The 14,368-nt window shown below is 39.8% G+C and overlaps 1 protein-coding gene across 1 annotated transcript in view; it reads right to left on the reverse strand.

The window, feature by feature from the left end:
- TEKT4 (tektin 4) overlaps window positions 1–13,871 on the reverse strand; it is a 44,618-nt gene extending 30,747 nt beyond the window's left edge. The window contains exon 1 of the mRNA XM_043978270.1: window positions 13,285–13,871. Within this exon, the coding sequence (XP_043834205.1) occupies window positions 13,285–13,818 (534 nt within the window). The 5' untranslated portion in view covers window positions 13,819–13,871. The remainder of the gene's footprint in view (window positions 1–13,284) is intronic.
- Window positions 13,872–14,368: the final 497 nt, after the last annotated feature.

The raw sequence follows: 14,368 nt of genomic DNA on the forward strand, positions 1-14,368 counted from the left end.
AGGTAAGCGATTTCAAGAGGGGACTTCATGCATATTTAGGCACTCAGTAAATGAGCAGATCTTATCAAACCATACACAGATGGAAAAATTCTATGGGTTTGGAAGCAGACTCAGGCCAGTTTTCAGCTGATTGCCCAGTTAACAGTAATAATTGCCTTCATTAGTGGCACAAGGGACTGTCAATTGAAAAAGTAATGAATGTTTCAGATTTCAAGGCAGAGGCTGTCACTACTTTTTATGACTGTGTAGTTTCAGCACCAGCAGGGCTGGAGCTGCCCATGATGGTACAGAACAGGTCATAAATCCATCACTAGGCCAGCTTTATACCAATGAGTTTCTGCTGTGGAGGCCCAACAGAAATATCCTTTCTGTTTTTAAGACCAAATGTTGGTGATCCACTTAAATTTATGGGGCTTGTTTTCTTGTGAGACTTAAAGGAGATTAAATTGTTATGTCACCCCCAGGGTTTGCAGGCTTTATGCTCACAGAAAGGGTGGATTCCAACTTTTCTATCCTGAAAATCAGATAGACAGTGGATTTTTCATGGCTCCTCCTCATGCTCATGCTGTGTTCTTTTTTTTTTTTTTTGGGTGGGGCAGTGGGGGTTAAGTGACTTGCCCAGGGTCACACAGCTACTAAGTGTCAAGTGTCTGAGGCCGGATTTGAACTCAGGTACTCCTGACTCCAGGGCCGCTGCTTTATCCACTGTGCCACCTAGCCGCCCCCATGCTACGTTCTTTTGAGGTTGGTATTATCATACGCACATTACAGATGAGGGAGATGAGGCTCATAAGGGAAACAACTTGTCCAGCATAACATAAACAGTTGGCCCCTTGTTTGGAATTGGAGTTTATGTTCATCCTCTGGTCTTAAAGAGTCCAGGGATTTCACAGAATCACAGAATTTCAGAGTTATAAGTTAGTGGCTATTGGTAGTAGTCTATCACATTTCCTCTACAAAATGCAGCATAAGTCAATGAGGCATAAATGGGTTCTCAACAAAATGATTTTCATCAGACTAGAGCTTTAGAGCAGGGAGGAACTCAGAGGTCATTCAGACCATCTTGTCCCTTCATCTTCCAGATGATTATTGAGGATGACGATGACAATGGTGATGACGATGACGATGGCTCACACTCCTACAGCAAGAGTATTGGCCTCTTGCTGATGAATCTCTTTTCCCACAGCACTTTTTGAAAATGTCTGGCAAAGTATGGAGGGATTCTAATTGCACAGACTGGATGATGTGTCCACACCAGTGGAATCTCATTCTTGTGATCTTGAAGTAACAATAATATAACACTATTGGGCATCGTTGTGGAGTGTCGAGTTGGCCAGCTATACTCTATCCTTTCTCTTCCCTCTTTCCAGCTAAGTTAGGCAGGGCTGAATCCTTCCCAGACCTTGTCTATTTCTATCAGAGATATTTAGGGTGTAGTATTTCTTTAGCTGTTGTCCTTTCCTCTATTGTCCTTTCTGGAGCTCTTATTATTAAATTTGCAGAGTGAATATTTACATTACGGAAATCAGCAAACATTATAAACCAGGGCTTGATTTATTGTTTTGTGGTTTTTCTGGATCAGTGTTTTCAATCTCAAAGATAAATGGATCCCTGAAGGCCACATGTTGACTTAAAAAAACACAGATTCAGGGGCAGCTAGGTGGCACAGTGGATAAAGCACCAGCCCTGGATTCAGGAGGACCTGAGTTCAAATCCAGCCTTATACATTTGACACTTCCTAGCTGGGTGACCATGGACAAGTCACTTAACCCTCATTGCCCTGCAAAAAAGAAAAAAGAAAAAAAAGAAAACCACAAATTCATATTATCTATATGGCATTGTGTTTCTATTTTTAAAAGAAAATTCCCAACTTTAATTGGTTTGGGCTATTTGAGGGAATTTTGATGGATGTTTGTGAGTTTGACAACTGTGGTCTAGACTTTAAAAAGTGACAGAGAATATGATAATGATACAAATTAAACTTAAACATAACCATGCATTTTCAGAGAGCCAATTGTTAAATATTTATCAGCACACCACTCCCCCCTCCCCAAATCTGGAGATTTAACCAGCCACATTTGTTGCAACAATTAGCTTGATTTTTAGCTTAAGAGCAGTATTATGGTTGAAAGACCCACATGGTCTTCTTCTCCTGTGCAAAGTTTATAGCAGAAAAAACTAGTGTAAACACAATAGCTCGAAGCCCCCAGTTAGGTAAATTACTAACATTCAGAAAGAGGTTTGGCTCTTTGATGTAATTAAGATTTTTTTTTTGTCTCCAACTAATTCCTGGCCTCTTTATTTCAGACAAGGTCATGATACAATAAATATTTAGGTAAAAGAATAAGGCAGGATATATTACAACATCTGTTATGAGAAAGGCATGAAGAGGGAAAGTTGAGGAAAGAGCAGAACTTTTTCTTTCTTTTCTTTTTCTTTTAATTTTTCCTCAGCTCTTGCAAAGATGAGTAGCTTTGGCCTGATTCTTTTGTTCTAAGATGCCTGGAGATGCCTGAGGGCTCAATTCTATTTCCTTTTCTGCTACAGCTCATTTCTCCTGGTTACTTCTGTCTGTTGCCCTATGCCACTGATTCTTTCCAGTTTGACTTGTTAACTTGTGGATAGGAAACAAAATACCAAATGTTCTTTCCTCCCTTTTCAGTCTATTCTTTCCCAGGCTGTGTGTCTTTCTTTTAAAATTCCTGGGCATGGCTCATGTTCTCTCTTCTAGCTCAAAGATCACAATGTTCTAAATATTTCTAAAGGTTTTCAGGCAAGACTTATCCCTCTGAATCTCATAATGCCAGTTTTCAAACAAAAATAACAATAACGACAGTAATTCACTTTTATTGTGCTTTCCAGTTTATAAAATGATTATGATTAACCCTACTTTATAGCCAAGGAAAATGAGCCTCCTTGGAGGAAGTAGGTACCTCACTGTATTATCACATGAGTCCATAAGGAGTTGTGACTACATTAGCTGTTGGACTGAGTTAAAGGAAGAGTTGGAAACTGTCCCTTCTTGTAGCATAAAGAAACTGCTATAAATATGCTTCCTGCCTTACCAGGACTCAAAACTCATGCACAAAGAGCAATTAAGTTCTGTACTCTGTGTATTCAACACTGACTCTAGGTAAGCACAGGCAGTGTGAGCTAGAGGAATTCAAAAGAGAAAGGAAAAGGCATGGGCTAGGGATTGTTATGAGAGATTTCCTGGAGAAAGTCTTTCTAAAGATGAATCTGGAAAATAATCAGTAGCATTTGGGTAAGAGGAGAGGAAAGGCAAGGGCATTTTAAGTTAGAGAACAATAACAATGAAGGCACATTGATAATAAGCTAGACATGTCTAGAAGATGGCAAGGGAATGGATTTGGTTAGACCAGAGGGTCTATGCAGAGGAAAAGGTCGCTAGAATGGTGGGTTGAAGCTTAGTTGTAAAGGTCTTTGATTCTAAGGCTGAGGACTTTTCATTTTATTCCACAAGTGATATGGAATCATTGAAGGATTTTGAGCATCAGAATAATTTAGGATCACAGATCTAGGAGGGACCTTAGATGCCACCTAGTACAACCCCCTTCATTTTTATGGATAAGGAAATTGTGTTCTAGAGTAATTAAGTGATTTATCTAATGTCACACAGTAATATGTATGAGGCAAAAATTTAACCAAGCCCCTCTGCTGAGAGAAGGGAAAGGAAGAGAAAGAACATTTATTAAGTTCCTACTGTGTGCTAGGCACTGTGCTAAGTGATTTATAAATATTATCTTCTGAGGCAGGACTCTTGCCACCATACCACAGAACTGTGCATCATTAAGTGTCTTTGGTAATATATGTCACCTGGATTAGAGAAGGGATAGATAGGACAAGGAAGTCTAATTAGAAGGATTTTGTAATAGTCAACATAAAGAGAAATGGTTTCAGAAAAAACTTGGGATGAATTATAAGAACTGATGCAAAGTAAAGTGAGAAGAACCAGAGGACACTACACAGTAACAGCAACATTTTAAGGATGATCAACTGTGAAAGATTTAATGATTCTGATCAAGACAATAATCCAAGACAATGCCAAAGGAAGCCATAATGAAAAACACTATCCACCTTCAGAGAGAGAACAAGTGAACTCTAAATGCAGATTGAAGCATAATTTTAAAACTTTATTTTATTTTTATTTTGTGTTTCCTTTTGCAAGATGGCTGAAATGGAAATATGCTGTGAATGACCTCACAAGTATAATAGAAATCAAATTCCTTGCCTTCTCAAGGAGGAGGGAGGGGAGAGGGAAGGAGAGAATTTAGAACTCAAAATTTTTAAATATATATATTTTAACTTTTTTCATGTAATTGGGAAATATTTAATGAAATAAAAAATGTTCAAAATAGATCATGTATAAACATATGATGTCTAAAATAGTCAAGGATGAGAAAATTGGGGATGAAGAGGGGCAAGTAGATAAGAGACATCATTTTTGTTTGTTTGTTTGTTTGTTTGTTTTGGCCAGGCAATGTGGGTTACGTGACTTGCCCAGGGTCACATACCTAGTAAGTGTCAAGTGTCTGAGGTCAAATTTGAACTCAGGTAACCCTGAATCCAGGGCCTGTGCTTTATTCACTGCACCACCTAGCTGCCCCCTGATAATGAGACATCTTGAAGAAAAAAGTAACTGATCTTTGTAACAACATATATAGAGGGTGTGAAGGAATAGGAATCATTAAATATGACTCAGGAGCTTCTAGCCTGGAAGATCATGGCATATTAATAATGAAATAGTAATTGTAATGGGGATCCAGTTTGTGGAAAGGTATTTGGTTAGGAAAGGAGAATTGAGTTTGATATTGTTGTAAGAATCAAATTAGATAACATATAAAGTGTGTTGCAAATTGTAAAGTGCTATAAATAATAAATGCTAGTTATTGTTACTAGTAATATTACCCTGTGATTCTTCCTCAAAAGAAGCTAGGACATTGCTTTATGATTATTAGATTTTTGCCTCTAAAGACTAGTAGCTGACACGTCATTTATATGTAAAGTAGTTGGGATTTCAGAGATGATAAAAAATTACCTGCTTGGAGGCCATGACTTTACACACAGTGACTCATCATAGAACAGACAAGTTTCTGACCTGTGTTAATCAGGCTGTCCTGGGGCCATATTCAAATCCAGGGCAGTGTGATAATGAAAAAGAGGTCTGAGATTAGAGAAACAAGACCCAAGTTCAAATCCTGGCTCTGCAATTTAGTACTTTTGTCACCTTGGGCAAGTATTTGGACTTAAGTTTTGTCACTTGTAAAGTGAGAAAATGAACTAAATAATTTCTAAAGTCCCTTCATGTCCTTAATCCTTTGATTCTTTAGCTTCTTATTCCAAGCTAAAAATAGTGAAAATAGGAAACAGACAAAAGAAAAGATATTGACTTACTATCACCAATTCTTAAAGGTGTTTAAAACAACAGGAAGGAAATATGAATTTATTAAGTGCCTACTATGTGCAAAGTGCCTTGCTAAGTACTTTTACATTTGGTCCTCACAAAAACCGTGGGGAGCAGGTGTTACTGTTATCCCCATTTTGCAGATGAGGAAACAGAGGCAGACAGAGGTTAAATGACTTGCCCAGGATCACACAGCTATTAAGTATCTGAAGCTAGATTTGAACTCAGGAAGTTGAGCCTTCCTGACTCCAAGCCCAGTGCTCTATCGACTGCTCAACCTTGCTGTTTCTAATAGTCTAAAATAAAACTTCTTGAGCTCCATACAGGATCATGTAACTGAATGTGAGGGTTGTGAAAAATTTGGCAATGGTAAAAGATGATGTACACCTATTTTATATACCTATATACCCTTGGTCACATAAAAATTTCTCTAGCAAAAATGGGTTGCAAATGAAAAAAAAGTTTAAGAATACCAAATCTAAAAGAGGAGCTAGAAAAAACCCAGAAAGTCCTTCAGCAGTGAATATTCAATTTGACTTTCAAATCAGACAGCCAAAAGTGTCACAAGTTTACAAGCTCATTTGAAAAACATTATGGTAGAAGGTGAGATAAGACTCTGAGCATTACCTCACAGAATATTGAAAAACAGTCAAGGAGAAAACAAGTAAATGAAGTTGGGTGGGAGATCCAGCTAAGTCACATTGTTCAGAAATCGCTTGTGGATGACATCGAAAGGAGGAAGATAAATTTGAAAGGGAACAGGTTTCCTGACATTTGGATGACAATATATTATCAGGCATGATGATAAAACCATTACTTTGGGACTCTCCTGTCTTGTTACTCAACATACTATTTAAGGAAGTAGTGGCTGAGAAGGGCAGATGGAACACACCAGAAGTGTAAATACAAAGTCCGTGACCAAAGCAAAATACATTTAAAGGCACCTGGGAAGTTGATTTTCAAGATATTGCAAAGAAAAGAAATTTCCACCAAAATGGAATAGCTTAGATATGAAGCTTTTATCTTCTTGCCCTCCCCTACAAAAAGTCAATAAAAAAAAGCTACCAATAATTACTGATTCTCATGTCTATTTTCTCACTCTATAAACTGTGAGGATAGTTTCTGTGTACATGAAGTGTATCCTTGATGAAAACATGAGGAAGGCTTTGAACAATTTTCTTTAGCTGATATTAATGCCTATATCATTAACTGAGAGGCGAAGCAAATATAAGAACCCACTGTGTATTTACAGTCAGAAAGTTTTAACTTATGACTACTTTCCACATCAATACCGATGAGGAATGGGGCAGTAGCTTGTATTAATATTATTACAGAAGGTGAGTTTGGAAAGAGTGACACTTAAGCCCAAACAAATGAATCAAGAACAATAAGGATTTTAGGTATTGATGGATATGAGAAAAGAACCCTTCTAGGGACTATTGATGGAAATTATCTATTAGAGTGGTTCACAAAATGTGGTCCTCAGACCCCTGGTCTGTTTGTGAGACCCTTTCAGGGGGTCTTCAAGGTCAAAACTATAATCATATCAAGCTGTCATTTGCCCATTAAAATATTCCTTTTTTCCAAATACAGAAAAGGAGAAAATTTGACTTGATAAAACGAAATGTAATCTTGAAGATTCTCCAAGTTCTTCCCATGAAGAAGTTAAAATTACAGAATGACAAGTGTGTCTACAGAAACAACTTTGTTCAATAATCTGCAAAGTATCTCTATCAGTGGAGGTACAAGATAGATTAATAAGTGTTCACCTAAGTTTTCACTAATCTTATGGGCAGAGTCCAAACAAAAGAAAGGTTTCCCATTAATAGCAATGTTCTCCAAATATCTCTACTTGCAAATGCAAATATATTAACTGCATTGAGCTCCAGAACACTACAAAATATCCTTAATGAAATGTATAGCTATGTAAAGGAAATTAGTCTGATCTGGACTGGAAAAATTATGTGGATGAAAAATGCCTATTACCCAGTATATGAAATGCAGTTGAATGGGCATCGGATCAACTAAATACACACAAGTGTGTATGTGTGTGTGCACATACATGCATGTGAACATGTGGACATGTATACATGTGTGTAAGCAGAGGCATGCAAAAGGCAAGGGTTGGTATCTGCATCACTCCAGGAGATACATGTATATACACATTTTTTTACATATCCACATATGTGGATACATGTGTGTACATATGAAAGAGATACAAAGTTTTTTAAAAATCAGAACCTTTTCTGGTTTTCCATCTTTGATTCTTTTACTAGCTGGAGGAGGGGCATATACACTTCTCTTAGCAAGGTGCTGTAAATAGGTTATGAGCTGAGCTAATACTTGAGTAAGAGGAGGAGATTAAATGGAATCTTACTTGGGAAACTGTCTAGCACTTTAATCCTGAATGGTGCATTGTTTAAAAAACCTAGCTCTATCTCTTAAATACTAATATTCTCCCAGTGATATTATGTGGCTAAAATATGCCACGATTTAAAAAGAGTTAATATTACAAGTTACCCAAAGGATGATAGGAAGGCATTTGGTGGGAATAAATTAGTTGGATCAGGTCATAAGGTTATAAGTGATGGGTTACATGCAGGAAAGGTTCAAAGGTCATTAACAAAGACATGTTCAGACTGAAAAGATGCTCTGTTCACATAACAAGAATTAAGGACAACAAATAGATGGCCTCAATGGAACATTTTTGCTCCTTAGATATTAAAAAGACCAAGGAAATGTCTCTACCTTGGGTAGATTCACCATTGAGAATTTATGGAAAGACACAAATAAGAACCTCCTAAAATCAGAAGGCAACACTTGAAATATTCATCAATGTAGAAAATAACCCATGTTTATATAATAATGGATAGATGAATGTGACAAAGTTACTGTGACTCTGATTAAAGCAGTGTTCAATCCTGACTTCAGAAGACTGATGGTGAAGCATTATCTTCCATTTAAAGCCAAGAAGTGGTGGATTATTGGTATAAAATGAAGCATACATTTTCAGATATGGCCAATGTGTAAATTTCTTTCATTTGATTGTACTTAATTGTTCTAGGGCAACCAAGTAGCACAGTGAATAGACCACTGGCCCTAAAGTTGGGAGGACCTGGGTTCAAATCTGACCTCAGACAATTACTAACTAACTGTATGACCCTGGGCAAGTCACTCAACCCCAATTGCCTTAAACATCCAGGGCTATCTCCTGTCATCCTGATATCTATCTTGCCACTGGACCCAGATGGCTCTGGAGGAGAGACTGAGGTTGGATTGCAAAGCCCTCCCTCACTAAAATCCAATTTACTGCAAGTCATAACATAGAGGTCCTCTTTCGAGAACTAAGGACAAACGAGAACTGTTCTATTGAGGTGGGGAGTGGGAAGAAAGAGAGGGAATCATTGAGATATAAGAATAATGTAAAAAATATAATCCCAATAAAACATTTTTACAAAATCTCTTATCATTAGGACAGGGGACATCTTTTTGTTGTTGTTGTTGTTTTGTTTTCTTTGGGTTTTTGGGAGTGAGGCAATTGGGGTTAAGTGACTCGCCCAGGGTCACACAGATAGTAAGTGTCAAGTGTCTGAGGCCAGATTTGAAGTCAGGTCCTCCTGACTCCAGGGCTAGTGCTCTATCCACGGTGCCACCTAGCTGCCCCTTAGGGGCCATCTTTTATCTGAACTTTCTATCTCTCCCACTGCCTAGTACAGTGCTCCACATAATAAGCATTTAATTGCTAAATTTTGAATTCAATTGATTTGCTTTATTTTAGCAGAGGAAAACACTCCTTGGGTTTGCTGGGAGATGAGGAATGCTGAAAGAAGCTTTGCAGTTGGAGAGGTATGGAACCTTCAGGGACTGAACATGACAGGAGTATCCTTGGACACTTTCCTGACTTGCAGGAAATAATGAGTCATAAAACATCAGTGCTCAAATATAACTAAGAGTTTATCTAGACAAACCCACTCATTTTACACAAGAGGAAATTGAGGTTCAGATAAAGTAAGTGACTTGGCCAAGGTTAGACAATGAAATTCTGGTTCAATTCACTTTCCATGGCATTGGGATGATATTCTATTTACTAATACCTATGATCAGGGGAGGCCTTAACTTTGGAAAATATATAAAGAAATATACACTGGATAAGGTGCTGAAAGCTGAGACTCTTTCCCCTTCTTGACTTTCTACTCTGTAACTTACCAATATTTGATGAGATGATGTTGTCTCATCAGATGAGATAATATTTGTAAAGTGCTTAACATAGTGCCTAGAATATGTAATAGCTTATTAAATGTTCCTTCCTTTCTCTTCTTTTTATTTCCTTTCCATTTCCTTCTCTTCCTCTTCTGTCTTGGTACCTGACTTTTCACCATTAGAGTTTCATTCCTTTAGATGTTGGAGGGTTTTTTTTAATCTTAAATAGTTCCTACAGAAATTAAATACCTGTGGAAGAGAGAACACCTAAGACCTTATCAACTATCAAAGACAAACTCTACCCTGTGTCATAGTTCATATTTCAGGCACAGGCTAACTCTGTTGATTTACATTGGGGAAACCAGAGCTAGTAACTGATTTTAGATTAAGGTCCCAAGTTCAAGATCCTCTGCTGGAACTGGATCTGGGTCTGACAAGTGGATACCCCAGGAGTTTGAGGGAAAGAGGGTTTCTCCTCACTTACTAAAGGACCTCAGATTGATTTTGTCCCCTGAAGAACCACAGTGGCTAAAACATTCAGGTTATCCAGTCCCAGGGACCTTTATAATTCATCTCCTACATTAAGGATGGAAATGAGGAAACTGCCTTGATGGTGCAGTGGGGCCAGGGGGAAGGGCCAAACCAAAACTGCATAAACTGAAATGGGTTGCAGATAGTGGTTGTGGATCCTGTTGTCCCGGAAACCATGATCCAATCAAATCTATGAGCATCCTAAATTACACAGTGAAGAGGATTTCCAGGTAACACACTAACTGTGGGCCAAGACCATGGAGATAAATCCTATCAACAAATGATAGAAAAGTGTAGAAGTTGAAAGACGTTTTAAAAACCATTTCTCTTCCAACCAAAGTGACAGAAACCCTGGGATGGGATTCAGAATACTAGGGGACAAATCCTTTTCAGTCAGAAATTGACTATATGAATTTGGGTCCATCACTTCCACTTGAACCTCGTTTTCTTCAATTATATGATGAAAAGGTTGGATGACATCTAAAAATTCCTTCCAGCTCTGACAGTCTATGAAGTAAGGATTCTGGGTAACAGATTATCTTCCCTTCTGTGGACATCTAGCATAAAGTATCATTTACTTTCCTTGAACTGTGCTGTAGATGTGAATGCCATCTAATCCCAAACGGATCTTCCTGAGGCTGCAGGTCTGCCTCTCATCTGTCTCTCCCCACAACATAGCTGAGCACAAGGCTAGGCACAAAGGGGAAGCTCCTTTATGACTTGGTTTATCATTGTTTATAACATGACTGAGGAAAGTACAAAGAACCCAGAATGTTAGAGATGGAAGGGCTTTTAGGGATCCTTTCATAGTCCTCAGAAGGATGGTAAACCAGCTTGTCCTGAATCATAATGCACAATCCATGTTAGGGCCAGGCCTGAAACCTAACTCTCCAGAATTCAATTCTTTCATTCTCTCTACTCTGCCATAGATTTCTTTCCCCAAAATTCATTTGGATTGACTGAAAAAAATTGTTTGCCAACAGAAAAGCAGCATTTTAAAGAGGAGGGAACTGAGTGAAGCCACACAGTGAATATTAGCCCTAATATATAGTTAGGAATGGAAGCTAGTGGATACGCACCAGGCCTGGAGTTAGGAAGACTCCTCTTTGTGAGTTCAAATCTGGCCTCAGACACTTACCAGGTGTGTGACCATAGGCAAGTCACTTAACCCTGTTTTCCTCAGTTTCCTCATCTGTAAAATGTGCTAGTGAAGGAAAAGGCAAACCACTCCAGCATCTCTGCCAAGAAAACCCCAAATGAGCTAATGAAGAGTTTGAGCCAACTGAAAAAAATGATTAAACAACAAAAGGGGGTGGAAAAGATCCTACCAGTCACCTAATCTAACAAAATCATTTAACATTGAGGAAACTGAAACTGAGTGGTTAAATGCCTTACTTAAAGTCACATTGGTAGTAAGTGGAGGAGCAAGGATTTTAACCCACATCTTCTAATGAAAGGACATATGTTCCTTGATGCCCCAAAATGAAATTGGGGGAATGGATGTGTGGTAGTTGGGCAATGGCATGAGGTAGCATTAGATGGGCAAGGAGACACCAAAAGAAGGAAATGAAGCATCAGAGGAAAGAAGTCAAACCTCATGTGATATTGCCCATAGGTGACACTGGGACAGAACTTGGATTTTGACAATATAATGAGTCTTGAACTTGTCAATTGTGTCTATTTCTCCTTCTCCCCACCCCTTCTACTGATGTAGGTATGGCTAAGGCTAGACAGAGTTAAAGCCCAGACTGACCAGAAGTAGAGAGACCCAGAATTCCAGGTAGTTTAGATTATGAGTGTGTAATATATATAGCAAAAGTTCAAAGGAACCTTATAAATCCTTGGTTATAAACACCTCATGGGGAAACTGAAGCCCAGTGGGGAGAAGTGACTCATTTTATCACAGAAAGTCAGCAGGAAGACCAGGGACTAGAACCCTGCTCTCCTGTCTTCAAGGCTCAACTTCTTTCCCCTGGAACAGATGGAAGCAATGTGTGAATGGGTGAGACAGGGAGACCCAGCAGACCCAGAACCTGCATTATTAAGTGGAAAGAGCATTGGTTAGAATCGTACTCCTTATGCTTAAGCATGATTGTAGGCCATTGGATTTCCCAGTTTCCTTCTCTATAAAATGAGTGATTTGGACTTAATAATGACTCCTAGACTGTCCTTTTAAAAGGTTTGCCAAAAAAAAAAAAAAAAAAGGTTTTTCCCAGCCATTTGTCAGCCCCATGTTCCAACTACATTCTCTCTCTCTCTCTCTCTCTCTCTCTCTCTCTCTCTCTTTTTAGTGAGGCAATTGGGGTTAAATGACTTGCCCAGGGTCACACAGCTAGTAAGTATTAAGTGTCTGAGGCTGGATCTGAACTCAGGTACTCCTGACTCCGGGGCCGGTGCTCTATCCACTGCGCCATCTAGCTGCCCCCTACATTCTCTCTTCATTCCATTGCCTCCCTCCACACATCCAGGAGAGACAGAAATGACTGTGTGGTCTGAATGTAACAGAATATTTAGTATGCTAACTACCTTTGGCCCGACATTGTATTGACAAAAAACAAAGGGAAATAGGGAAAATAATGGTGCACCATGGAGAATGGTCTTTGGAGAATGGAATTTGGTGTCAGAGGAACTAGATCAAATTGTTTATCTGCTACGTGCTACCAGTATGATTTTTGGGCAAGTCCTTTCTCCTCTCTAGTCCTTAATCTCTTCATTTGTTAAATGAAAGTGGAGTAAATAATCTTTAGGGTCTCACCAACTATAAATTCTGTTTTCATGTTCTGAACTGGTACTCTCAGGGTCTCTTTTCCATCCATCGCTGTTACTTGAAAGTCATAAATAAAAGTACCTAAAACCTTAACCCTGGTTCCCTCCTCCTAACGGGTTTGCATTTTACAAAGTGGCAACTTTTGCCTCCAAAAGGTGGATGGTGGATGGGAGGGTATGGGTGCCCTTACAGAGGCTGATCTACTGACATGTGACCCTGGGACCCTCATTCACCACAGTCATTGGCGTTCCATACTGAGACAGGCCATGGTTAGAAAAATAGTTCCTTGGCAGCTGCCTCAGAAGTTGAGGAGTATGACCCCTCCCTCCAGCCCTCCCCAAGGGATGAGGGGACTCAGCACCTTCAATAGCTCAATTTCCACGATATCTCTAACCAGGTCCGGAGGTTGCCTTCTCTCCCGACATTGCAGGTTATCCGTGGCAATGCTGAAAGGTACTTCGGTGGCATCCAGGGCCCTTTCTAGCCTCAGTTTTTGACCAATCAGCAAGTCAGTCTCAGTTATGAAGTCCTCGATCTCCCTCTGTAGCTCCGACTTCCAAAAATGTATGTCTTGTAGTCTTTCCCCTACCTTCTTGGTGGAGTCTTGCTGTGTGCGCTGGCTCAGGGCCTCTGTCTCAGCTGCCAGCTGCTTGGACTCATGCCGGGTACGCTCTGCGTGGTCACGGTCAGCAAAGGCCTGATGGTAGCGGGTGTAGCTGTTTTGATACCATTCCTCTGAAAGGTACTTGGCTGTCCTGAAACCAGCTGTGGCCAGCCCTGAGGAGCTATAGGGACCTGTGTTTCTCTCTATCTCATACACCTTGTGGGGAAGGTCACAGACCTGCACGGACTGTGGGGCAGGCGCATGGGTGACCAGGATGCTGGTCTGTGGCATTATCTCTGAAACAGATGGCTCCCTTTAAGACAGGGACCAGAAAGAAGTCTGGACTGGGCTGCCCTGGGTGCCTTTCACTGAAGTGACTTTCATCTCCTAGGAAACAGACACACACTCAACACCAGCGTCCTGTTGCTAAGTAACAGGGTTTCCCCTCCCACACACAAACACCAAGGGGAGGAAAGGGGCCTCCTGTTAAGTACAAGAGAGTGGGGAGGCCACAGGTAGATCTGCTGTTCTTAAAAGGCTGAATAATGAGTGCCACACTCTTAAAAGCTATGGTATCCCTGGTTCTTTAATAATAGAGGGAGGTGGCAGGCAGTAGGTAGATCCTTTAGAAATTCCCTCATCTCCAGACCCACTGTCAAATGGAGACAGAGCAGATCCAGGTATGGCCAAGAGTAGCCAAGCAAACTCTGGACATCTGCTTCCCTTTAGAGAACCACTCTGGTGGGCTCACCCTGAACTTTTTGTTCTGTGAGGGGAGGGTCTCAGTTTTGACAGCAGATCATTAGTATAATGGTTAATGAGCTCTGCTGTAAGGTCCATT

This window comes from Dromiciops gliroides, chromosome 1 (genome assembly GCF_019393635.1).
Source record: "Dromiciops gliroides isolate mDroGli1 chromosome 1, mDroGli1.pri, whole genome shotgun sequence".
Classification (NCBI taxonomy): Eukaryota; Metazoa; Chordata; class Mammalia; order Microbiotheria; family Microbiotheriidae; genus Dromiciops; species Dromiciops gliroides.